The sequence below is a fragment of the Martes martes genome (assembly GCF_963455335.1).
Source record: "Martes martes genome assembly, chromosome: 3".
Classification (NCBI taxonomy): Eukaryota; Metazoa; Chordata; class Mammalia; order Carnivora; family Mustelidae; genus Martes; species Martes martes.
The window spans coordinates 126,226,924-126,252,084 of NC_137890.1; the positions used below are offsets into that span (position 1 = coordinate 126,226,924).

Genomic DNA, 25,161 nt, shown 5'->3' on the forward strand with positions numbered 1-25,161 from the left:
TACCTTAGGTCAGGGATAGAAGACCTCTATGGTCTGCTTTTGAATTCCAGCTTCCCTTCCCTTCATACCAACACACACACACATACACACACCAGCCCTTCTACAAACACTTTCATTTTACTTTGGAAGTAATATAATGAGGACTGAACAAACACTGCTCAGTGATTTACAATTCCCCTGAATCTGTGTCTAATGAGCCAAAAGCCACCTCTCCTTTTAGCATAATTTTGGTGGGATTATTTTGTGCTACTTCATAAGAAACACTGCAGGGGAACTGAGAAAATTTTCAATTCTTAAGGATTCTTACGTATTTTTCAAATTTTACTTCCTTTCTAAGATCCACAGTTGTTCCCATGGATTTAATTTAGGCACCCTCTGGTGGTCAGTAGAATACAACTAACTCTCCTAAACATTACTTTGAATTATTGAAGCTGAAAGGCCCGATTTATCATTTATGACATGAATTTTTCCTTCTTGAATAGTTTTGTCATCTAAATCTTCACATTCAAAGCCAATACTGCTTCTATTACTTGTATGTATATGCCTTTGCCCTATGAAAGTGCTATTTATAAGTCATGAAATGCCATGCAAATATTAGGTAAGATATTAATTCAGAAGGATAAAGATTACTTTATCTTCAGAAAGATAAAAGTGGAGGACTCATCTGGATTTGGGGAAACACTACTAAAACATTATTAAAAACATTAAAGAAAACATTATTGGGAACATTATTAAACATTATTATTATTATCACTATTATTATTATTATTAACATTATTATTCAACATTATTAAAAACAGACTAAATCCACTCTATGCACATTCACACTATGGCAATCAATACTCTGACCAGTAACATAAATATAGGATAGAGAGAATGTCATAGATTGTGATTATTTTAAATAAATAATTTAAACCTTAATCAGTATAACTGAGGAATAAAAAATGTTTCTATCACATTACCAGAAATATGCTCTGTGAGTTTTTCTTCAACAGCAAACTTCGGCACTATTTTGGGAACAGTGCTAATAGCACTGGTATTCCTAGTGTTTAAAGCTGTGTTGACATGATAAAGTGCTATAATTTCAACTTGTTATGGTGAAGCAGAAACTGCCTCATTAATTTCTGCTTCATTCAAAACTGAGGAACAAATCAATGTTTACCAGTGGGAACAAAGCTAAATGAGTAACAAAAAGAAAACCCAAAACACTTGCAATATGTCATTAGTCTAAAATGTAGAAAAGAATTTTAAAGGGCTGCCTAAATTCTGTTTAGTCCACAACACTTACATTAAAATGAGAAACTGTTACAGTAAATTTGACATGGATTGTTCAGTGCATACTTTTAATTTTAATCCTGTTAAATCCTGAGAAAGAGAATATGATAATAATATTAGCAACATACTGCAGATGAAATCACAGTATTGATATATTTTTTAAAAGATTTTATTTATTCTTTGAGAGAGAGCATGAGCATAGGTACAAGCGGTGGGGGGCGGGGGGCGGGCAGAGGAAGAGGGAGAAACAGACTCCCCGCTGAGCAGGGAGCCCATCCCAGGACCTGGATATCATGACCTGAACTGAAGGCAAATGCTTAACCATCTGAGCCACCCAGGCACTCAATACAGTATCAGTATTTTAATAAAATATGACTTCTTTACTTTATGAAAATGTAACCTATGACTCTTATACTTACCAGATATACCAGTACCTTAAATATACTGAACACGTAGATAAATGGTATATTGAATATTCAAATAAAAATATCTTCTGTTTTATCCATAATCCAGTTAATTTAAATACTTTAAAATATCGCATAATGACAGCTAAGCCTAAAAAGGACATTAGATATAACTTAGCTCCATTCCGTCCCTTCATTTTATAATGAGGAAGAACCAGAAAGAGTTAAACATTCATCTAAAAATCTAACGTAAGTAACAGAGCAAACAAATCCTGCCATTCTAGGTGCTTTTTTGTTAAGCACAAAATTAAATGTTTGAATGAAAACATAAATGTTTTAAAAGCCAACTCATTCTTTGCCCTTTTAAATAAACAATCTAAGATACCACCCATAATAATCATCCCCAAGTGGTTAACGCCCTTCCTTACATTGAATCTGTGGCTGAAAGTCTATTGCTTTATTTCCAGATAGGTGAGAAAAGCAACACTCTGTATTCCTCATTAGATAATACAATATTAGAAAAATGAGCATTATTTTCAAGACATAGCGCTTCAATCAAGTAAATAAAGAAAGCATTTTGTTATTAGGAAGTCAGTTGATTCACCTGTGGAAAGCTATATGTTTAAAAAGGGAAACATAGTAACATTGAGTCATATTGTTTCATATAGTAACCTAAAAACCTCTCTTGGAAGGGGTGTGTGTGTGTGCCCAGACTTGTACAGAGAAGAGGAAGGGGAGGAGAGAAATGTCCCCACCTGAGCCTAAGCTGGGTCTATCACTAAGATTCAGCTGTGTGCAGCCACAACTAGCAGTACAAAGCTGGTCTGTTAACCAAAGCTTAGTTATATAATGGGAGTGTGAGTCTGCCCACAGGATTGTTAATTTCCCTCACAGGCGCAAGATAAGTCCCCAGGGGGGCAGAGAGTATTACCAGGAAACTGAGGTGTACTAGCAAAATACTGACGCTCTGGTACCTTAGAGAGTTTCACAAAGAGAAGAGAAAAGCACTTTTTCTCTCAACCCGATTGGACACATAGTTCTGAATTGAAGAGCATGTGAATAAAGACGCTTTGAGAAAAATTCAAACTCCCAAACTGCGAGAAGACCCAAACATGCAAAATGACCGAGGACAAAATACTCCCCATGCCACTCTGCTTCTAATACCAAACAGATTTTTCTTTTTAAATTCAAACCATGTATCCTCTAAATTGGTGGGGGATGGAGAGTTGAGGAGGTGGTCAGGGAGAACACCAGATGCCTTAGATTCTCCTGTTAGTTCTGCCGCTAAAAGGTGTACACATTTGGGAAAATCTTTTGACCACTGAGCCCTCAATTTCTTTAAGTTAGTGGAGTTTGGTACCTTCCTGTTCAAAATTCCATGCTTCCAGGTGAAAGATGAAAAATTTTAATTTTAAATGTAAAACTTTCCAAGATTACAAAAGATCTCTGCGTCCCTGAATAGGCCATAATCCCCCTGGAATTCTGGGAAACAATTTTGGGGAGTGTATGTATGCACTTACGCATTTCCCAGGAAGGGGGACAGTATTTTCATCAGAGACCTAAAGGGAAATTAAGTTCCAAAAAAGGTTGAAAATCACTGGTTGAGGCAGTAAATGTTGTCTTTAGTTTCTGATTTATCTGATTGCTGAACAGATCAGCAGCAATCTACATGGTTATAAAATCTGTCCCACAAAGCCTTCTGGAGTATCTCATTTATCTTCATGAGCTGTGTGTTTGTAATTTTTCATGAGCAGAAAGGCCGCTCAAAATCAAGAGTCCTTTTCATTGAAGATTTAAAATTGTGGGCATTTCAAGATTTATTTTGATATCAGTAGCTAAAGGAGAATCATTTTAGTACATTGGAAAATTTCAAGCATACAGCATCTTACATATTTGCTTGTTCATGTTGAATTATTCTACTATTTCTTTTTTCTTGAGTTAACTGACATGAAACAAAAGGCTTGGCTCCTCCTTCCAACTGGCTTTTCTTTTTCTTCTGATGTTAGAGCCTGATGTGAAATGATAAATTAACTGTGGCTCTATTTGTAGTAGTAATTTTCATTTATGTAACGATTTGATCCTCAAGATATAATAAGTAGAGTATATTTATATAATATTCTAAAAAGAATTAGTTGAAAATTAGAGAGAAGCAGAAAATGACATTAGGGAATCTGAGGAACTGTAAGAGGAAAGATGCACGTAGGAAGACATGAGAACCAAAGAGAAAATCTACATGATTAGATGCTGCAACAGTATCCAATGCCTAAGGGAAAGAAGAAAAAGGGGGATTTTTTTTCTTTTCTTTTCTTTCTTTCTTTCTTTCTTTCTTTTTTTTTTTTTTTTTACAGAGGGAACATGGCAACTAGACAATATTGAATTTTTGAATACATTAAATGAAAACGACACAAACATCATAACCGAGCTTTTCAAGAACATCTTTTGGCTGATAATCTCGAGGCGTTCTATGGCTTTTCGTTAATTAAGGCAAAGACAGAGGTGAGCAGGGAACATCACAGAAAGAAGGATGTTGCCAGTGATTATCAGATAAATGCAAAAAGCTCAGGGGAGCAATCTTTTGTGGTATAGAAGTGCCAAACAGTGTGAAACGCTGATTTTTCCCGAGACAATATCAAAGAGGTGTAAAGTAAAAGGAAGAAAATTAGGTTTAAGCATTGGCCTTGTATCAAATTATTTTAGGTAATCCTAACGACTCCTGATTCCTCAGATATGACAGTCTGATCCGTACTCCCAGCGGCTCCCAAGTCCAAGAGGAAAGGAAGCCAAGAGTCAGGGTCTCTGCTCGACTCCAGGCTCCCTTTCCGAGTCCCGTAGCTTCAGGTCACCGGCTCCGGACTCTCCGTTAACCCCGAGGGCCCCGGGCGAGAGATTTATCCTCAAACGAACCCGATCCCCGGGTGACCCTGCTTGGGGTCTTGGATTCATGGAGCATCCTCCTGTGACTCTTCCTCTTTCGAGTAACAGCTCAGTTTTTCTCCTCTCCGCGCCTCCTCAAATCCCATTCAAGAAAAATCCCAGGGATTTCAGCGAAAACGCACACCAGCCCCGCCCCCGCCGGGCTCCCGGAGGCCGTCTCCCCGGCGGCTGGGGCGGCTCCTCCCCGCCCGGGGCAGGAGGGGCGCGCGCCCCCGACCCCCGCGCGCGCCCGTTGCTATGGGAACGCACGGGGCTCCTGCGCCCGAGGCAGGAGGCACGAAGAGGAGCAGGGGCAGATCCAGTGGGAGACGCTATCGCAAGATGGCGTCTGCGAGGCCGCGGGATGCGGAGTGAGCGCGCCCCGCCGGGGGCCCCGCGAGGCTGCTCCTCTCCCCGCCGCCGCCGCCGCCGCCGCCGCCGCCGCCGCCACTGCGGCGCCGCCTCTCCGCCTGCCACTGCGCCGCGGCCAAGCCTCCCGCCTCGCAGGTACCGCCGCCCGCGCGCGCGCTCCGCGTAGTGCGCAGATGGCAGCGACAAGTGTCGGCTCGCCTAGGGCTAGCGGGTCTCCCCCGGTGCGGGTGCGCCTGACAATAACGCATAAATAACTTTTTCTTGCAGCGGCCCCCTGCAGCCCCGGCCTGCAGCCTCCCCGCGCGCCCGCGCCGCACCACGCCCCTCCGACTGCCCGCTCCCTTCGAGGTGAGAGCGCTTCGGGCCGATGCGGTGATCTCCGGCCGGCCTGGGAGGAGCGCGTGGACCGGCGGGCGGCGGCGAGCAGCTGGCGAACGCCTTTACAATGGCCCTGACCCTGTTTGGTAAGTACAGCCCTTTGCCCGCGCCCCTGCAGGTGGGCCGCGCCCCGGGGACGGGAGCCCCGGGCGCCAGGGGAGGGGTCGTAGCGCGCGGTATCGGGCGCGGGCCGGAGCGGGGGAGCTGGGGCGTCTGGGGCGCCGGGCTCGGTCCCTCGCGCCTCTCCCATTGTTTCCTCTCCAGGCAGGGCCGATGGGCGTGTGCTCCCTGGCCAATTCTGGGTTGGGAGTCTGTGAGGTCCGGGGTGTTTTGTAAACGGAGGATTCTTTAAGATGCCAACTTGTGAGCGAAGTTAGCTGGTTGTTTCCAAATCTATGTTTCTCCAGTCAGTAAATAAAGATTCTGGAAAGTTTATTTATTTTGTACAAGATGTCTGTGCATCCCCACCTCCCCGGAATTGCCAAATGCATGTGTTGAGTCTTGTTGGATTTTGGGGCGGATTTTTTGGAGACGGTGTATTTCGTTGGAAACAAAATAAGTGGTGAACTGAATATTTGTTAAAATGGAAAATGTTTGCTCTAACAAATACGAGAGCAGACAGAAGAAAGTTGGTTCCTGGAAGATAAGTGATCTCGGGAGAATAACTTTGAGTATTTTAGGAAAGAAATGTTATTTCTGTGATGTAATTACTGCAACACTATTGTTTCAGCCTTTAAGACTCAAGGTCCCCCCCCCCCCAGTCTGTAATGACAATAGGTTGGGAAGAAGGACAGAAAAGATACCGTGTTTCCTATTGCCAAAGAGGACTATAGTACACATGTACCTCCCTTTAAGAAAACCCAGTTTGTGAAAATTTAGATGTTCAAAGTAGTATGGTATGTACTGGTAGGAAACTGATAGCTACAAGGACGGTCTTAGTAAGTTACTCACAGTATCAAGTTTCCAGTTATGTTTTAATTGCTTCATTTGATCAAGCAAGTTACAGGCATCACATACCACAAATGCTTTTTCATATAAGTTAGAATGAATTAATATGGAATCAAAGAGTTACATTTATTTAGTCATCTTATTTTGTAAATTAAATTCAGATGCAGGGAGGTTATTTTCCAAGGTCGCATGGCCCTTTTGTGGCAAAACTGAGCCTAGAACACAATTTGCCAGTCTGCAGTCTGGGGTATGTTTATTTTGCTGGAACACCCACAGTATTAGAAATGACATTTGGTGTTGGTTCTTCATAGGTGCTTTAAAAATGTTTCATCTTTCTCTGAAAGAAATAAAAATCTCACCATTGCTTTGCAGTACCTTATGTTTAATCTGCATCATTTAGTAGAGCATTTTTTCTTAAGTGTGGACTTTTTTTTTGTACAAAATTTAAAAATGGTGGAAGACTTAGTTGGTGTTTTCTTTGGAAGAAGCATTTCTTATACTGTAGTAGCTAATACATAGCACTAATATTTCCCCAGGAAAATTTCCCCTTAAACTAGTTTTTTGTAGTAAGTTCATTTTCTGTTCTAAGGAGAGAGTCTGAATTTCCAGGTTTGTTTTCAAAGGTAAGGTTCATGAATCAGCCACTTCTTGAATGTTGACATTCTCAGTGAATCAACAAATAAATTGGAGAGAAGCAGAGTAGGGAATAAGGTACTTTTAAAAGGATTCCTAAATTATTACATCTTTACTGAAGTAGAGATGAGGAAAGGAAGGGCATGGATTTGACCTCTAGATGAAGATAAAAGAAACCACTCCCATCCCTCAGAATGAATAAAGTGTCTTCAAATTTTTAAGTCAACTTGTAGGAAAATAGAATGTAATTTACAAAATCCAATTTGGTTACAATTTTTAAGAATATTTCCCTGTTCTAAAGGAAAGTACACCTGTGTGCAGAGGCTATTTTTCGGTCATGATAGAGCAGTAGCTGTCGTTGAACACCTCCCATCAGTCCTCTTTGTTCAAAGTAAATATTCCTTTGCCCCTAGATCCACAGATTCTGCAGTTCTATGCAAAGGGGATTTTAAAGGAATTCCCCTGTGATTCTGTCATCCTCAAGTTTGAGAACCGTTGTATTAAAGATCAATATGAGATTGCTCAAATTTGCCCAATTCAAAATGGCCTTTGTATATATTAAGAGCAGTCCCCAACGGTTAGAAAAAATGGATTTTATTTTAGATGTAACAGTTGACCCATCAACAACATGAGGATTAAGGGTGCTGATCCCCTATGTAGTCCAAAATCTGTGTTAACTTTTCACTCCCCAAAAACCAAATAACCTGCTGTTGATCAGAAGACTTACCAATGGTATAAACAGTTGATTACCACGTATTTTTTATGTTATATGTATTATACACTGTATTCTTACAATAAACTAGTGAAAAATGTTAAGTCATAAGGAAGAAAAAATACATTTATAAGTAGTGTACTGGTTTTATTGAGAAAGATCCGCGTATAAGTACACCCATGCAGTTCAAATCTGTTTTTTCAAGAGTCAACCATATGACCTTTAAAAAAAAAAAAAAAGATTTATTTATTTATTATTTGAGAGAGAGTACATGCGCACAACAGGGGAAGGAGGGAGCAAAGGGCGAGAGGGAATCTCAAGCAGATTGTCTGCTGAGCATGGAGCCCCACACGGGACTCGATCTCACAACCCTGAGATCGTGACCTGAGCGAAAATCAAGAGTCATGCTTAACTGACTGAGCCACCCAGGCGCCCGAACTGTACTACTTTTTAACTAGTTTAATCAGAAGTACCTCATATCCCTTTATATTTCCTCTTAATAACCAACTTAGAGCAGAGGAGCAGTGAGATAAAATTCTGTGAGATGGTAATGAAGAGAAGATCGGAATACAAGAAACTGGATGAACCTAACTGAACAGTCATCAAAGTCAGAGCTCAATAGAGTTTCTCCCAAAGCCTTCCCAAGGCAACCAGTGCTAGGACCCTACCTTGTGTTGGTGTGTTAGTTGGTAAGGTTAGTATCTTGTGTGGTGTGGTGTGGGTGTGTTAGTTGGTAAGGTTAGTATCTTAAATCTACTTGAACTCCTGTAGTGGAAATACCATAAACTGAGTGGCTTACACAACAGACATCTATTTCCTGAAGTTTTGGAGGCTGGGAATTCTAAGACCAGCAAGCCAGCAGATTCATTTCCTGCTGAAATGACCTCTTTCTGGTTTGCGGACATCCATCTTTTTGCTGTATCCTGCGGTGGTGGAGAGATGGGAGACCTAGGTCTTTGGTCTCCTTACTACCACTGATCTCATCATGAGAATCCCACCCTCACAATGTCATCTAACCTAATTTCCCTTCAAAGGCCTCATCTCCACAGATACCATCATGTTGTGGGTTAGGGCTTCAACAAAGGAATTTATTGGAGAACACAGTTCTGTGCATAGCAGCCTGCAATAGAGTCTAGGTTTTTAAAATTTTAATTTAATTTAATTTAGAGAGAGAGCGCAAGTGTGGGTAGGGGAAGATAAGGGCAGAGAGAGAATCCTAAGCAGGCTCCACGCGCAGTGTGGAGGCCAACTCGGGGCTCGATCTCACAACCCTTGAGATCATGACCAGAGCTGCAGTCAGGAAGTGGGTGCTCAACTGAACGAACTACCCAGACACCCCTACGTTCTTTTTTCTCCCCCTACATGTTTTACACTTCCATCTAGGCTTTGTTTTTATCATTGTAAAGAATGTTCTTTTTATAGGACATTGGTGAAAGTGAGCTTCATTTAAAAAAAATGAGAGCCTCTGAAATTACTCAGTACAATTTCACATTGATATACGTTTAACTTTTTGTCACCAAAGTACAGTATAGCAACTCAAAATATTTGTCAACTTAAGCTGAAGAGTGAAACTCTTATCTTCACCATTATTCACCTTTGCTACTTAAAAATATATTTTTAATGCAAATTTCTGTTTATCTGTGACAGAAGAACTAGACCCCAAACCTTCCTGATTTTATAGTCCCATTTGGGAGTTGAAAATGCACATTTTTGAAGGGTCAGGACTTTGCCAGCTTTTTTCTCAACGTTGTAGATGAATATACTTTTCAGTCATCTGCATCAATACGAATAATTTTTAAATCCTCAAATCCTAAAAATTATCCAAATGTAGTTCATGCTCTGCTCACTCACCTTGCTCATCTGTTCAACATACATCTGTAGCAGTGTGCAAGAGACATGGTCCCTGTCTCCTTAGAGCTTACATTCCAGAACTATAGTGTATGTACCTAATTACTTATTTCCAATAGGACTTGTTAGAACTTCCCTGGAAAAGAAGCACATGTTCTCTAATAACTGCCGGGCTAGAAGGAAATTCTCGAGTCATCTAATTTAGGACTTTTTAGCTCGTGTACCTAACAGAACCCTGAGTGGCCATACCAATAAAACCCTATTTGACAGAGCTGGATGAAAAAGCATCCTGCCAGGTTATCCTTTGGCAGGAATGTCTGTCATTTATAGCTAAATAGGGCTGTGGTTTACAGCTCAGACAAATGCTGAGACTGGGAACTCAGTTACTATCCAGCTGGGCCGGCTGAACCCTGAGTAACTCTCTTCTCTGTCGGGGTAGAACTAGCTCTGGCATGGCCCCTCTCCCTTTTTTGCTTTTTCCTTTCATTTACCAGTCACTATCATCACTGCCATTGATCTGTGATCTCATAGCTAGGATGCCATGGAAACCTTTTCATTACGCCACTGCCTGATGCACCTTTGGGCATCTTTAGAGAGATCCTTTGGAGCAGTTAAATGGTAATGGTGCATTCTCTGTAATGCAGTTAGGAAAACTTCTGATTTCCCATTACTGTCTTGACATTAAAATTTGTTTTTTTTTCCTTTCTTTCTTAAAGTTATCTCTGCACCCACGATGGGGCTTGAACTCGCAGCCCCGAGATCATGAGTTGCATGCTCTACCGACTGAGCCAGCCAAGTGCCTCTAAAATTTGTTTTTAAAAAGACAAATCAGCTGCATTTTCAGTATGACTTATTTGACCAAAAGCCATTTTATAGGAAACTCCACTTGAATACGGTCTCTGCTCACATTTTTATTTTTCAGATGTTACTCATCAAAGAATATGAGAGGGACTTACCTAATAAGCAGCAGGGTGGTCCAGTGGTGAGAACACAGCTACTTTTCTTAGAATGTTTCATCTTTTCAGCTGTCATTAAAATCACCATCCTTATTTAAATACTTGTGCATTTAAATACTTGTGCACCTGTATAAAAAACTTATTATTTCAGCTTTGCGCAGTGGCAGTATCGTAGCCAATGAGGTTTATCCAAGGTGCGATTATTGCTAATTGAAAAACTTATTATTTCAACTTTTTTTTTTTAAACCTGCTAAATGTGGTGGTTTTTTTTTTAAAGATTTTATTTATTTATTTATTTATTTATTTTTTAAAAGATTTTATTTATTTATTGGACAGACAGAGATCACAAGTAGGCAGAGAGACAGGCAGAGAGAGGAGGAAACAGGCTCCCTGCTGAGCAGAGAGCCCCATGCGGGGCTCGATCCCAGGACGCTGGGATCATGACCTGAGCCGAAGGCAGAGGCTTAACCCACTGAGCCACCCAGGCGCCCCGAGATTTTATTTATTTATTTGACAGAGATCACAAGTAGGCAGAGAGGCAGGCAGAGAGAGAGGGGAAAGCAGGCTCCCTGCTGAGCAGAGAGCCCGATACGGGGCTCGATCCCAGGACCCTGGAATCATGACCTGAGCCGAAGGCAGAGGCTTAACCCACTGAGCCACCCAGGCGCCCCTATTATTTCAACTTTAAAATTTTTCTTTCAATGTGTGGAGATTTAGTGCTATGTAAGACAGATAAAAGAATTATAGTTGCTATAACTCTGATAGTTACCATCTGTGTACAGTGGAAAAGATATTGGTGATGCAGTCTTTCTAGTGACATCTGTCCCTGCAAGTAACAATCCTACTAGCATCCTAATCTTTGAAGATAGAGTGATATGCATAATTATAAAAATTTGACACATTTGTCAATAAGAGTTTCAGTTTCTTTATATCTGGATTTGTCTACCTTTTAAAAAAATCACTCTTCATAAGACTTTTAGGCATTTTTTTTTTTTTTTAAGATTTTAAAAATTGATTCATTTGAGAGAGCAAGAGATACACTTACACATAGAGGACGAGTAGGGGTGGGGCAGAGGGAGAGGGAGAAAGGAAGCAGAGTCCTGGCTGAGCTGGGAGCCTGCCCCAGGGGCTTGATCCCAGGACCCTCAGGTCAAGACCTGAGCCAAAGTCAGATGCTTAGCTTAAAAGACTGCATGACACAGATGCCCCTAGGCATTTTTTCTTTCTTTCTTTTTTAAGATTTTATTTATTTATTCGACAGAGACAGAGATCACAAGTAGGCAGAGAGGCAGACAGAGAGAGAGGGGAAGCAGGCTCCCTGCTGAGCAGAGAGCCCAATGCGGGGCTTGATCCCAGGACCCTGGGATCATGACCTGAGCTGAAGGCAGAGGTTTTAACCCACTGAGCCACCCCGGAGCCCCTAGGCATTTTTTCTTGTTTTCCCCATGAAACTTTAATAACAGATACACTGTCTGTCTTTTTACACAGTGTGTATATCTGCTTTATGCACAAAAAGAGTAAGGCTTTTGACCACCATAAGCTAATTTTTGCTCACTTGAAGGCAATATTACCTTCAATGAGAATATATGTTTTAGACTAATCTAAAACAATCGTAAGAAAAATAGGCAGAAAAATACTGTTTGATCACGCTTTGTATGCCATCTAATAATAGTTTTGAAGGAATGACATTAGTAGAAGTTATACATTTTTCATCAGATTGGATTAACCTAAGAATTAAGTTTGCTGTCATCTTGAGCAGCCATAACAGGGATTTCCTTGCCAGGCTGGGGTTTGTGTAGCTTTTCTCAAAGTCCCTCTAGTAATAATAATATCCTTTGATATGGGTAATTGATGTTTTCTCAGTCTTATATAAAGTATCAGTAACAGCACCTTTAAAAACACTTTATTATTTGTCTGGCATATATAAACTAAATGAAGTCACTGAACTTTCTGTGCAAATCCAACTCAGGACAAGGCGTTGAGCTCAGCCATACCAGTCATAAGTCATTCTTACAGAGAAAATGATTCCCATAAGCTTTGATTTTTATTTATTAACATAATCCTACTACCTTTAAAACACAAAATAGGGAGGGGTGTCTGGGTGGCTTAGTTGTTAAGTGACTGACTCTTGATTTCAGCTCAGGTCATGATCTCAGGGTCCTGGGATCAGCCCTGCATCAGACTCCATGCTGGGTGTGGATTCTGCTTAAGATTCTCTCTTAAAAAAGAAAGAAAGAAAGAAAAATAGGGAGACACTAAGAAGCAGAATGGTGTGACTGTATTCTACACTGAAAAGTGGTATTGGGGAAAAAAAGTCTCATAAAATAGTTATAAATATACTTTCTTTATTTGTCTCTATTTCTAAAAACCATAATGAATACTTTGTGAATATATTAAAAACCACCCCCTTGTATATGTTAAAAGGCTGAATTTTATGGTGTGTGAATTCTATCTCAATCAAGCTGTAATTAATTTAAAAATTACTTGGAGTGGGGATGACCAGATTGAATAGAAGAAAGATTTACTTCACTTAAACTGTAAAAAACAGAAATTACTATTTTTAAAGTAATGGTTTTATATCCAGGAATCTTTTAGAACTTTTTACATTTTTAGAAAATTTTTGTTTCTTTTTTTTCTCCAAGAAACAAAAACAAAATAAAAAAATCAATAACTAGAAATGTCCTTGCCTGTTTTGAATAGTTGTTTTAAATTTAGAAAAGTAAGCACTTCTTGGAAAGAATGCAGACAGTTGAATTTGTGGGGGAGAAGGGAAGATGAGTCAGGTGCCCCACCTCTTCCTCCACCCCCCAGTGTGGCCAGCTGCTTAGTAGCCTGGCAGGGGGCCACCTCATTGTGTTTCCTCTAGCTGCACTGAAGGTTGTCCTTTCCCTTTCCACTCTGACTTTTTTAACTGAATTTTTTTTTTAAAAGATTTTATTTATTTATTTGACAGAGATCACAAGTAGGCAGAGAGAGAGAGGGTGAAGCAGGCTCCCCACTGAGCAGAGAGCCCGATGTGGGGCTCGCTCCCAGGACCCTGGGATCATGACCGGAGCTGAAGGCAGAGGCTTTTTTTTTTTTTTTTTTTAAGATTTTTTTTTATTCACTTGACAGACAGAGATCACAAGTAGACAGAGAGGCAGGCAGAGAGAGAGGAGAAAGCAGGCTCTCCACGGAGTGGAGAGCCCGATGCGGGGCTCGATCCCAGGACCCTGGGATCATGACCCGAGCCGAAGGCAGAGGCTTTAACCCACTGAGCCACCCAGGTGCCCCGAAGGCAGAGGCTTTAACCCACTGAGCCACCCAGGCGCCCCCCACTCTGACTTTTAAACCTTCGGATTTCATTGGATCATGTCTATTTCCTGATGTAAAACAAGTTAGAAGAAAAGATGTAGTCCAAGAAAAGTATCTCTGCATGAATAGATTTTCATGACCCACAGACCTGATGTTTCAAAAACTGAGCTGTTCCTTTTCTTTAAACTGCTAGTCTCTTTTTTTTTTAGAGGCCTGTTTATTTATTAGTGTGTGCTCCCGCATGTGCATGCTGGTGGGGTGGGGAGGGACGGAGGGAGAGAGAAACCCAAGCTGACTTGGCACTGAGCACAGAGCCCGCTGTTGGTCTTGAACTCATGTCCCTGAGATCAGGGCCTGAGCCCAGCAGGTAAGTGGTGTAAATATGTAAATATCTGCCTGACTGAAGTATTTCCCCTGCAGACCTTGCATAGTAAATGAATTTAATACTATTATACTATAATTAAAGCATGGATACTTAGCATGTTACCTATGAGCAATAACATGGTAGATAACAGATATCTTCACATAGCAAGAGAGTGATTTTAATTTATGGACTGAAGATCTTCGAGTAGACAGAGCAAGCATTTTGACTGAGGGAACTGCACTGTAAGAGAAAAGAAAGTGGCGTGTTTTTGTTTTTGTTTCTGTTTTTTTTTTTTTTTAAAGATTTATTTATTTATTTATTTGACACAGAGAGAAAGAGAGAGAGAGATCACAAGTAGGCAAAGAGGCAGGCAGAGAGAGAGGGGGAAGCAGGCTCCCTGCTGAGCAGAGAGCCCGATGCGGGGCTTGATCCCAGGACCTTGGGATCATGACCTGAGCTGAAAGCAGAGGCTTAACCCACTGAGCTACCCAGGTGCCCCGAAGTGGCAGTTTTTATGTAGAGCATGAGACATTACTGAGAAGACCTGAAGGGGGCTGGAGTGATAAGAAGAACAGTGTAAAAGCCCTGGGTATTTGGGATTTGGGCAGGAATGGATAGTACCATAGGGTGAGAGAAGGAAGCAGGAACAGGAGGTGTTTCCTACTTTTTCTGAGGATAGCTCTGAGGTTTGGGATGGGTTGTATTTTGTGATTTGTTTACTCATCTGTTCAATGAATTGAGGACCTAAAATGTGCCAGGTATGTCTTAGTTCCTGTCCTCAAGGAACTTATGTTTGCAGTGGAGGGAGACAGACAATAAAAAATGTACGGTGTGGGGCGCCTGGGTGGTGCAGTTGGTTAAGCATCTGACTCTAGGTTTCGGCTCAGGTCGTGATCTCGGGGTCACGACCTGGAGCCCCGCATCGACTCACGCTCAGCATGGAGTCGGCTCGAGATTCTCCCTTTCCTTCTCCCTCTGCCCCTCTTGCACGCCCATGCATGCACAGTCTCTTTTCCTCTCTCTCTAAAATAAATAAATCTTTAAAAAAAAGTATAGTGTGCCCAGTGGCTAGTGCTATGAAGAAGTATAAAGCAGGGTGAGGAGGTTGGGCTAGTGACGTGGCAGCGTGGTCAGGGAAGGCTTCAGAGTTGAGGTGGATTTTGAGGAGAGACGTGAAGAACATGAGGGAATGAGTCCTGTGAAGTGGGGGCATCGCCTCATGAAACAGGCTCCGAGGTGGGGATGTGCTTGACAGTTTTGAGGAACAGAAAGAAGGGCAACGTGGCTAGAGCAGAGTAAGCCAGGGGAAAGTGGTGGGAGAGGGGACCGAGAGGTCCCGGGGAACGGAGGAGTGTTGGGGTCACAGGTTATGTAGGGCCTTATAAACCATGGAAAGGATCAGATTTTACTCTGTGAGATGGGAAGCTTGTGGAGGACAAGAGTGTGTAGTGTAGAGGAAAGAGCTTAGATTTTGGTGTACAAGGGCTATGTTTAATCCTTTCTCTGCCAAGTGTCTGCTATATGTTCTAGTCTCATTTTCCTTATATATAAACATGGGCTATTAATTCCCTTCTTCCATCTGTGCAGAAGTAGATGAGATCATATGTGTAAGGTTCCTAATACAGTGGTGAAGATACATAGTAGCTAATATTGTCACTGATATTGTTATTGTTGATATTAACAAAGATCCAAGATAGCAATTGTTTTCTTTCTTTCTTTTTTTAAAAGATTTTATTGTTGGAGAGAGAGAGCATGAGTGGGGTGAGGGGCAGAGGGAGAAGCAGGCTTCCCTCTGAGTAGGGAGCCCGATGTGGGGCTCTGTCCCAGGACACCGGGATCGTGACCTGAGCTGACGGCAGATGCTTAATCAACTGAGCCTCCCAGGCACCGCAGCAGTTGTTTTCACAAGTCTGTTGACCCACATGAGAAAGTGGTTCTGCGCTATTACTACTTATGTGTGTGGTTAAATATATGGCACATGCCATTTTAGTATTTGTCTGAGGATGCTCTGGTAGAGACCTAGTTCAGGGTTATACATTGAATACCAGATAGACTTTGGGGTCCCTGGCGGCTCAGTCGGTTAAGTGTCTGCCTTTGGCTCAAGTCATGATCTCAGGGTTGTGGGATCAAGCCCCATGTTGGGCTCCCTGCTCAGTGGGGAGTCTGCTTCTCCCTCTCCTTCTGCCCTTTCCCCTACTTGTGTGCGAGCCCACTTGCATATGTGCTCTTTCTGCTCTCTCTCTCTCTCTCCCTCCCTCTTAAAGAAATAAAATCTTTAAAAAAAATACCGGATAGACTTCCAGTAGTGCTGGACAATTGATACTTCCTACTGTACTCTGAAATGTGAAATATACTGACCAGTAAACAGTGCTGCTTCTTTGGGTGGTAATCCAGACCACAATCAGATCTAGCGCCTGCCCTCTTAGGGCTTGAAATATATTAAGGGATGGAGCACCTGGGTGGCTCAGTGGGTGAAGTGGCTGCCTTCAGCTCAGGTCATGATCCCAGGGTCATGGGATAGAGTCCCGCATCCGGCTCCCTGTTTAGCGGGGAGCTTGCTTCTCCCTCACCCTCTGCCTTGTGCTTGCTCTCTTTCTCTCTTGTACTCTCTCTCTCTCTCAAATAAACAAATAAAATCTTTAAAAATATATATAATAAGGCCTGTAAGCTCAGTGTTTGGTATGTCATAGGTACTCAGTCCAGGTTTACTGAGCGAATAAGTGAATGAAAGAGGAATAAGTATATAATGATGGCCTTCATCTGTATACTTATCCTGTGAAAAACCTTGAGTCAGTTTATTTATTTTTTTTAAATATTAAATTTTTTTGGAGGAAGAGGGAAAGAGAATCTCAAGCAGACTCCCTGCTGAGTGCAGAGCCTAATGCGGGGCTTGATCCCATCACCCTGAGATCAGGACCTGAGCCTAAGTGAAGAGCTGGACACTTAACCAACTGAGCCACCCAGGTGCCCCACCTTGAATCAGTTGGAACATTTACTTTCATTTATCTTTTTTTCTTCCTTTATTGTTTTGGATTATTCTTAATAGGTTAGAGTCCATACTTGGGAATTTAAACTTGCCTCTTAGAATTTGGTTAGTCGAACAGTTAGACTAGGAGTTTCTTACTCCTCCAGCCCATCACCATTAAGATTAAGTCCAAATTCCCCAGTTTGCAAATAAGGCTTTTAGGATAGGACTCCTGCTTATATGTCTGGCCTCGTCTCTTACTGTCTTCTCCTCAGAGGCTGTGCTTCAGCCGTACTGAACCACTTGATGTTTCCGGAAGGCACTACACTCAGTGTGCCTTTAGCAGTCATTTCCCAAGCTCTTCTTTGTGCTCACTCACCTCTGCACATCTTGCAGAACTCACTAGAATAGTCTCTTCTAAGTAGTCTTCCTTTGTTTTACACCTTTACACCTTTGTTTTACACCTTTTCTGCATCCATTGTACCCCAAACACCTCTGTTTTAGTGGTGATACTGTGGTTAGTGGATGTCTTTTCTTGTCTTCCCTTTTGGATGAAGTTCCCTAACACGAAAGCTATGGATTTCTTGTTTGTATCCTTAACCTCCACAGTGTCTGATGCAGCCCAGCTACTCAATAAATGCTCAAATGAATGTTGCATATTACAGTAGTCTGTTGTGTGTCTTAAACTGGGGAGTTAATTTTAATGCCTAAATTCATATGATATGCACCCTCTGCTGTTCGTTTCTTTGGGAGTTAATTTTAAGTCCTAAATCCATGTGATACACACCCTCTACTGTTCGTTTCTTTGTTCATTTGCTAATTTTTTTTTTTAAACCGTGTAAAAGTGCCATTATGTCATCCCGTGGTTCCATACTCTGGTATGGATTTCCCAAGTGGAAGCTCACAAGGGCTTGAGTAAAATGGAAATCTCTCTGGGAGCAGATTCTTTGAGGTTTAACTATATTATTACTAACCATCGGCAGATGTTTCTGAATTATTTGGCATAATTAGATAACAAATTCCACTTCATTAAACTATTGTTCCTTTTCATTTCAATAGTACAAAGGAATTGCACATAAATTAGCTTGGTTTGTTCACGGTTTACCCTCACGGTAGGGAACATAATCAAACTGAATAGGAATTCAATATGAAAATGGCTAACTTAACTTTTTAGAAAGGTCTGAAAATGAAAACATAATCTTTCTCCCATAATAATAAATTGCATCCTACATAAGCATTCCTATTAATTGTCATATGTTTGTTAGAAGAGTAGATACAAACAACAGTCCAAACATTCATATTTTTAAATGGATAAAAGGAAAATTTTATTTGTCATTTATGAACACCTCTCATTGTTCCAGAAAGAAATGAGGTGGTTTACAAAAAAGCATAATGAAGAGGATTGAAAACAATAAACATAGGAATTCGCTTTTCTCTGTCTTGTCTCGTTAGTTTCCTCCTCTCCCCTGTATCGGCTCCCTTACATTACAGCCGTGCTCTCCTAGTCAGTGTGAGGAAGCCTTTCCTCGACTGTGGGACCCAGCACAAGTGTTAGCGCTCCACCCTTCAGCAGAGTGTTATGGAAAGAACATTCTTTATGCCCCACCGCCTCTTCCCGCACGGCTGCTTCCTCCTTAGCCCTGTCTACACCATTGCTTCTCAGCTGGTGTTTGGTTGTAATAGTTCGGTGTTTGGGAATGGCATTCGACCCTGGTGAAAAGAAATGTGGGCAACTCTGAAGGCACAGCAATTTCTGACACTTGTTTAAAGAACAAGGAAGACTCAGGACTATCGAGATAGGTGTCGAGAGATGGGCCTTACCCCTGAATCTGAGAACAGGGGAGGATTTGTAGCCGAGGAGCAGGTTCCAAGGGTGTCAGGGGTTGGAAAACGCCTAAGAGGAGACAAGGCAGGGGGAATTCTTGCTATACTGACCCAACAGGATTCTCAGGGAGGGTAGACGAGGGTGATGAGATATCAGAGATCAGGGGCGAGGAATTTGATCAGATATCAAAGGGACAAGGATTCTCTCTCAACTGAGTTAGCAGATGTCTTGCTCAAATGTCACAGCAGATGTCAAAGCTCAGGCTTTGCAGGCCTGGTGAGGCCTGGGCACAAGGCTGAGGCTAGTCAAGAAGAGGGCTTGGAGGAGCCTGACTCAGGTTTGGTCAAGGAGAGCCTCCTGTCACAGCTGCCGCCTCATGTTCAGCTTCTGTCTGGCCCGAAGTGGTTTTATCAGTGAGCAGCCAGTAATCCGTGGCTTCCCCTCAGTCCTCATCTTTGATCTTTCTGAACTCTTCATGATTTTGACTACCTCTTTCTTCTTGAGAACTTTTTCTGTTGTCCTTTAAGACACTGTGTTCTCCTGCTACTCCTTTTCTTCCCTTTCACTCTTCCTCAGTTTCCTCTGTTTGCCTCCTGAAATGTCTGCTTTGCAAGAACTGGCCTCCCTTTCTCACTACGGAGTCTTCAGGCTTCAACCGTGCGCTCTGGGTGGGTGATTCCCAAGTCTCCTGGCACCCCGCCTCCAAATCTCTTGTGCGCTCCAGACGGCACATTCCCGGTGCCAGAGCCTTAGCTTTCCTTCTTCTGTCCTTCCTCCCTCACCTCCGTACCCAGTCAGCTGCCAGCTTGTGCCCATTCTGCTTTGGTCTGTCTTCCACGTCTCTTCCCTCGTCTGTATTTCCAGTGCTTGCTCTGTCCTTCCTTCAGTACTGCAGTTGGGACCCCCTTCCTGCTGCCACCCATTCCAAAGGAATCCGTGGTCTTCTGAATTCCTTATCTTTTTTTTTTTTAAGATTATATTTATTTATTTGACAGAGAGATCACAAGTAGGCAGAGAGGCAGGCAGAGAGAGAGGGGGAAGCAGGCTCCCAGCTGAGCAGACAACCCAATGCGGGGCTCGATCCCAGGACCCTGAGATCATGACCTGAGCCAAAGGCAGAGGCTTTAACCCACTGAGCCACCCAGGTGCCCCAGGAATTCCTTATCATTTTATCTGCAGATCTCCTGTGACATTTGCCAGTGTGTTCCTTTCATAGTAGTTACGTATCCTTCTATCTTTCTAGGCTGCTGGTGTATGTAAGGTAAAATCCATTCTTTCTTACTTTGTACTCACAGTGCTTAGCATAGTGCTTCACATGTAGCAGGTGCTCAAGAAATAATTAAGTGAATAAAATAGTTCTTAAACCATGGTACTTCTGTAGTTAACTTTTAATTCTTTTAGAGTTTATTTTTAAGTTCTCTCTACACCCACCGTGGGGCTTGAAGCTACTGTCTGGGTAGAGATCAAGAGTCGCCTGTTCTATGGACTAAGCCAGCGAGGTGCCCTGGTCCCTCTGGAGTTTAACAATTCCAGGATAGAAACATAGAGCACTCATTAATTTTTCCTATAACTTTACAACATGCCAATCAAGTTAGCAGTAGTAAACATATCTCAAAATCTCTCTTATTGTTTTTGTTGTCTAATTATCTTCAGTCTTTAAAGGAAGAAATATGCGTATATTTCTGCAATATTGTTGCTTGTCAAGGGCAGGACATATCATTTGCTTAGGGATTGGTTGCTTTTGTCAGCCTAACTTTTTTGAAAAGTTTTTAGTGAAATTCTGGTTGGATTTATACTGCTTTACATTCTGTACCAAAAAAAAAAAAAAAGTCTCTTCATTCTTCTTCCAACTTTCAAAGCAGAGGAGAAGGAACACTAAACAGGGTCTGCAAACACAGGGCTTTTTAAAGTTCGTTGTTGGTCCTTTTAGTGTTGCTGGGTGTCCAGTATCACCTGGAAACCAAACTTCCTCCTGGACAGACCACTAAATGTGAGGGGAATGTTGGGTACCTCTGGTTTGATATCTCTTCTCTGTTCATTTAGATATTTTCAGGCTCTTAGCAAGGAGGTGGTGAAGGGATGCCCTTCTTTGTTCCAGCCTCCCTTAGACCTTGGTAGGTTAGCTAGGTTCATAGCACATCTGCATATTAGTCCTCTGTTTACAGAATGGCACATGAAGTGTCTTTAAGTTGCTGGACAGAAGGCACAAAGCAGTGGATTAAAAAAGCTCATGTGAGTGAGTGTTTTTTAGAATGTGCTGAAACCCAAAAAGAAAGATGAAGTCCGTGGTTTATGGTACATTTCACATATTGCTAATAATATTTTATTTAATTGTGAAAAAAAAGTGGACAAAATTGACTTTGCCACTCCCAGAAGTTGTTTTTGATAATACTGCCTATTTAATGCTTTGGATAGCATTTGTTAATATTCTTAGGTTTGGATGTTGTTAAGGATGCTCATTATATATATTTCCAAAATATGCAGTTCAACATAAGAGCCACAAAAACAAGTCATTTTTTTTTAGTTCATCACAGTATTTAGAAGTTGACCAGACACTTTGAGTTAATTTCCTTGAATGACAAATTATTCTCAGCTTGTCCATTCACTCTTTAGTCGAAATTAAAAGGATAAATTATTTCAAAGGACCAAGAAAAAGGAAAAAGAAGGATTAATAATACAGTAATAGAAAGAAGGAATCAGAGATCGCTAACAATAGAGAGACTTGAAGAATACTCAGAGGCCTGTCATCCTGCATTTTTCAGACAGATGGCTCTGCAGTTCTCTGGAGGGGCCCAAGCCTCTTTCCTGTGCCACCCCCTCCCCTGCTGTTCTCGGTCTCTCCAGACAGGGGAGCTCTTGCTCTCTCTCTCTTACGGTCCCTCAATTCCTCCCTCCCTGCCTTCTCTCTCTCTCTCTCTCTCTCTCTCTCTCTCTCTCGATGGAAAGGAGGGAGCAGAGACGACACACAGTTCTCAGGACTTATTCTTTTGGGGCGAAACCTTATTCAGCTCAATTCCACTCTTCTAATCAAAACTTTATTCCTTTCATCTTGTTTTTCAAGTATAATAATTGACATTAGGAAAACAGGCATTTCAAAATTAGAAAACAATTTTTAGAAATAATTTTGACTTAATCAAAAGTTAATGAAAGTCTCAATAGAAAATATCCAATATTTTCAGCTTATAATAAGCTATTTTATGTTACCAAGGGAAGAAGGAAAATTAAAGTACGGTAAGTATATTAATATTAGAATGTTCCAAGGTAGTTTTTTCACTAGTAAAATTACATTTAAAATAAGCATACAGTTTTAATATGTTGCTTACTATATATTTTCAGCTGCTATTATTAGATGGCAAGGTATAATTTTTTATAAGTTGACATTTATTTTAAAATTTAAACAGAAGTCTTATGGAAATATAATTAAATTGCATTTAAGTAACAATTCCTAGATTAAGAGACTAAGAATTTATAGTAGATGAGTTTCATCTAAATTTTTTTAATTGAGAAAATGCAGCCGCTTTTAATAATAAATACCATCAAGTAGCACTTTTTAAAAACTTTTATTTTAACGCGGACTTAGAAATGGTAATATAAATTGATGTGAATGAAGTCTGTCACTTTAAACTCTCATGTCTTATATTTCAAATTTATTTTCTTAGGTTACATCTATCTCAGACTTTTCATAATTAAAAAAATCTCAAATTTTTCCCAATTACCAAAAACCCCCACAAAACTTGTATGAACTGGTATATTTAACAGTGTATTATCACTTTACATACTTTCTTTTTTCTAAAGAATTCAAACCAGAGAGGAAGTTTAATAAGCTTCACATTTTATTTTCCAGTGCCTTATTATAAAAAGATTCACAGCCCCTGAGAAAGCCTCTATGGAAATATTATCTAGCATATTGCAACAAGGCAACTAAATATATTATAGTGGTTACGTTATAAAAAAAATCACTTAAAGAACTCGAATAAGAAAAAAAATCATTAGCAACACTAGCAAAATGGTATGCTGTGGGCTAATTTTATTAAAGCAGATGTGGGAGGCTATAAAAATTAAAAATGCTATCAAATCTTAAATCAACCCATACTTTACCAAAGTAATGTTCTCCCCTGTCTTCCCCAAGTATTTAGTCTTTTCCCCCTCCCATAAAGAAAATGTCGAACCATAACACAGATCTCCCTAGTTCTTCCTACCACTAGTAGGCTTGGGTTTCCCTTTGCAAAGCAGAAAACTCTCTCAAAGCTTTGCATCTCAGAGCTTTGTTAAAAAAAAAAAAAAAAAGATGAATAGGGGTGCCTGGGTGGCTCAGTGGGTTAAGCCTCTGCCTTCAGCTCAGGTCATGATCCCAGGCTCCTGGGATCGAGCCCCGCATCGGGCTCTCTGCTTAGTGGGGAGCCTGCTTCCCCCTATCTCTCTGCCTGCCTCTCTGCCTACTTGTGATCTCTTTCTCTGTCAAATAAATAAATAAATAAATAAATCTATCTTTAAAAAAAAAAAAAAAAAAGAATAATCTGCAGACCTCCAGGCATAGCTGCCTCATCAAACAACAGCAGAACTGGAATTAAGCACTTTTCACCTAGAAAACTGGGGGAGAGTCCTTAAGCAGATAGCATTGCTCCATAACATGAGCTTGGATGTCATTATGTACCGCCCCCCCCCCCAAAAGAGTACCAGGAAAAATCCTGAAGGAAAAATGAAGGAAGCCAGAAAGAAAAAATGTAAATGTAGGAAAAAATGTAAACCAAGGCCTACAACTCAAGATACCTGCAGTGGGCATAGGTAGCAGACAAGAGGAGATATTGAGGAATTTCCTAATTTTAAATGTTGGTATTTCATTTGGGCCTTAAAAAAAAAAAAAAAAAAACACTGGGTGACAAAGAAAACACATCTGTGGGCTTGTGGTGAGGCAACTCCACACTCCTTGGAAATGTAGAATATTAATATTTCTTCATCAATAATATAATAATCATACTATTTCTAAAGTCTAAAGAGAATCATGTAAACATGACTTTGGGGGCATTTCCTTTCCTATTTGTCTTTTTTTTTTTCCTTATACTATGAACCTCAACTCCTAACTTGATTGGTAAACTTTTACTTATAAGGCACACGTACATGCGTGCACACACACGCACAGTAGATTTATTAGTTCCACTGAATTTTCGAATTCCTGCTAACTTTTTTGATTTAGCCTTTATTAACAACAAAAGGCCTGTATTTTGTGAGGCACTGTTCTATGACTTGGCTACATTACAAAATGAGAAAACTCATTCTAATGTCTCTATTGTCTGGATGCTTTTATAATTCCTTTGGTATATAGATTCCCAAGCCTCATTATTGTATAATATATCTCTGCAGCCTTAACTCCTGAGGATGTTGTAAAGATAAAATATGATGGTTTGGCTTTCAGTATATCAAGTGCTTTAGAAGAAAGCTCTTACTCCAAGTCTACAAACACACTTTATTACAGTTAATTGGTATTTGGACCCCAGTTAATTGGTATTAATACTTTGATTTAAATTAAAGTAACATTTTGAATATAGAGAATATTGTATTGAATAAGTATAAAAATTTGCTTCTGGAACTGTACTGATGAATATAGTAAAAATGTTTCCTAGGAAGCCCACGAGATGGCGCTTGCCAGCCTGTTTCCTCTGTTTTTCCTTAGCTTGAGGAAATTCGGCAGTAATAATAGGAAGGAACATCTAACTATTTAATGTTAGAGTTTAGGTTTACAGAAAGCTTGACTCCAAAATTGATGAGTTTCAGTTTAACATTTTGAAAGGTGTTCATTTATATTACAGCAGTTAAAAGTCTTTGTTGAAGATTTTAAGGCTATTTCGAAAACACTGGGATCTGTGTAATACATAGGACTGTCTTCATTCATTCCATTTGCCTTTGAACACTTATTTTTAAAGAACATACATGATTGGGGTTCCTGGGTGGCTCAGTTGGTTTCATGTCTACCTTAGGCTTAGGTCCTAATCCCAGGGTCCTGGGATCAAGCCCTGCCTCGGGTTCCCTGCTCAGCAGAGAGCCTGCTTCTCCCTTTTTCCCTCCTCTCTTGTGCTCTCTCTCTCTCAAATAAATAAATAAAGTCTTCAAAAAAAAAAAGAGCATATATGGTTAATAAGATGTAGTTTTTATGTGTAGCCCCTAAACATTTAAAATACTGACATTTATAAGGACCTGGCCATTAGTAATTGTTCTAAAATAATTTTTCTGTTGTTTGTTTCAAATCAGGGAGGTATACTTGGAATATAGTTTAGAA

The 25,161-nt window shown here is 40.7% G+C and overlaps 1 protein-coding gene across 1 annotated transcript in view; it reads left to right on the forward strand.

Moving 5' to 3' along the window:
* Positions 1-4,836: 4,836 nt before the first annotated feature.
* Positions 4,837-25,161, forward strand: part of CHN1 (chimerin 1) — a 207,030-nt gene continuing 186,705 nt past the window's right edge. Inside the window, exons 1-2 of the mRNA XM_080798958.1 lie at positions 4,837-5,099; positions 5,232-5,428. Of these exons, the coding sequence (XP_080655084.1) occupies positions 5,410-5,428 (19 nt within the window). The 5' untranslated portion in view covers positions 4,837-5,099; positions 5,232-5,409. The remainder of the gene's footprint in view (positions 5,100-5,231; positions 5,429-25,161) is intronic.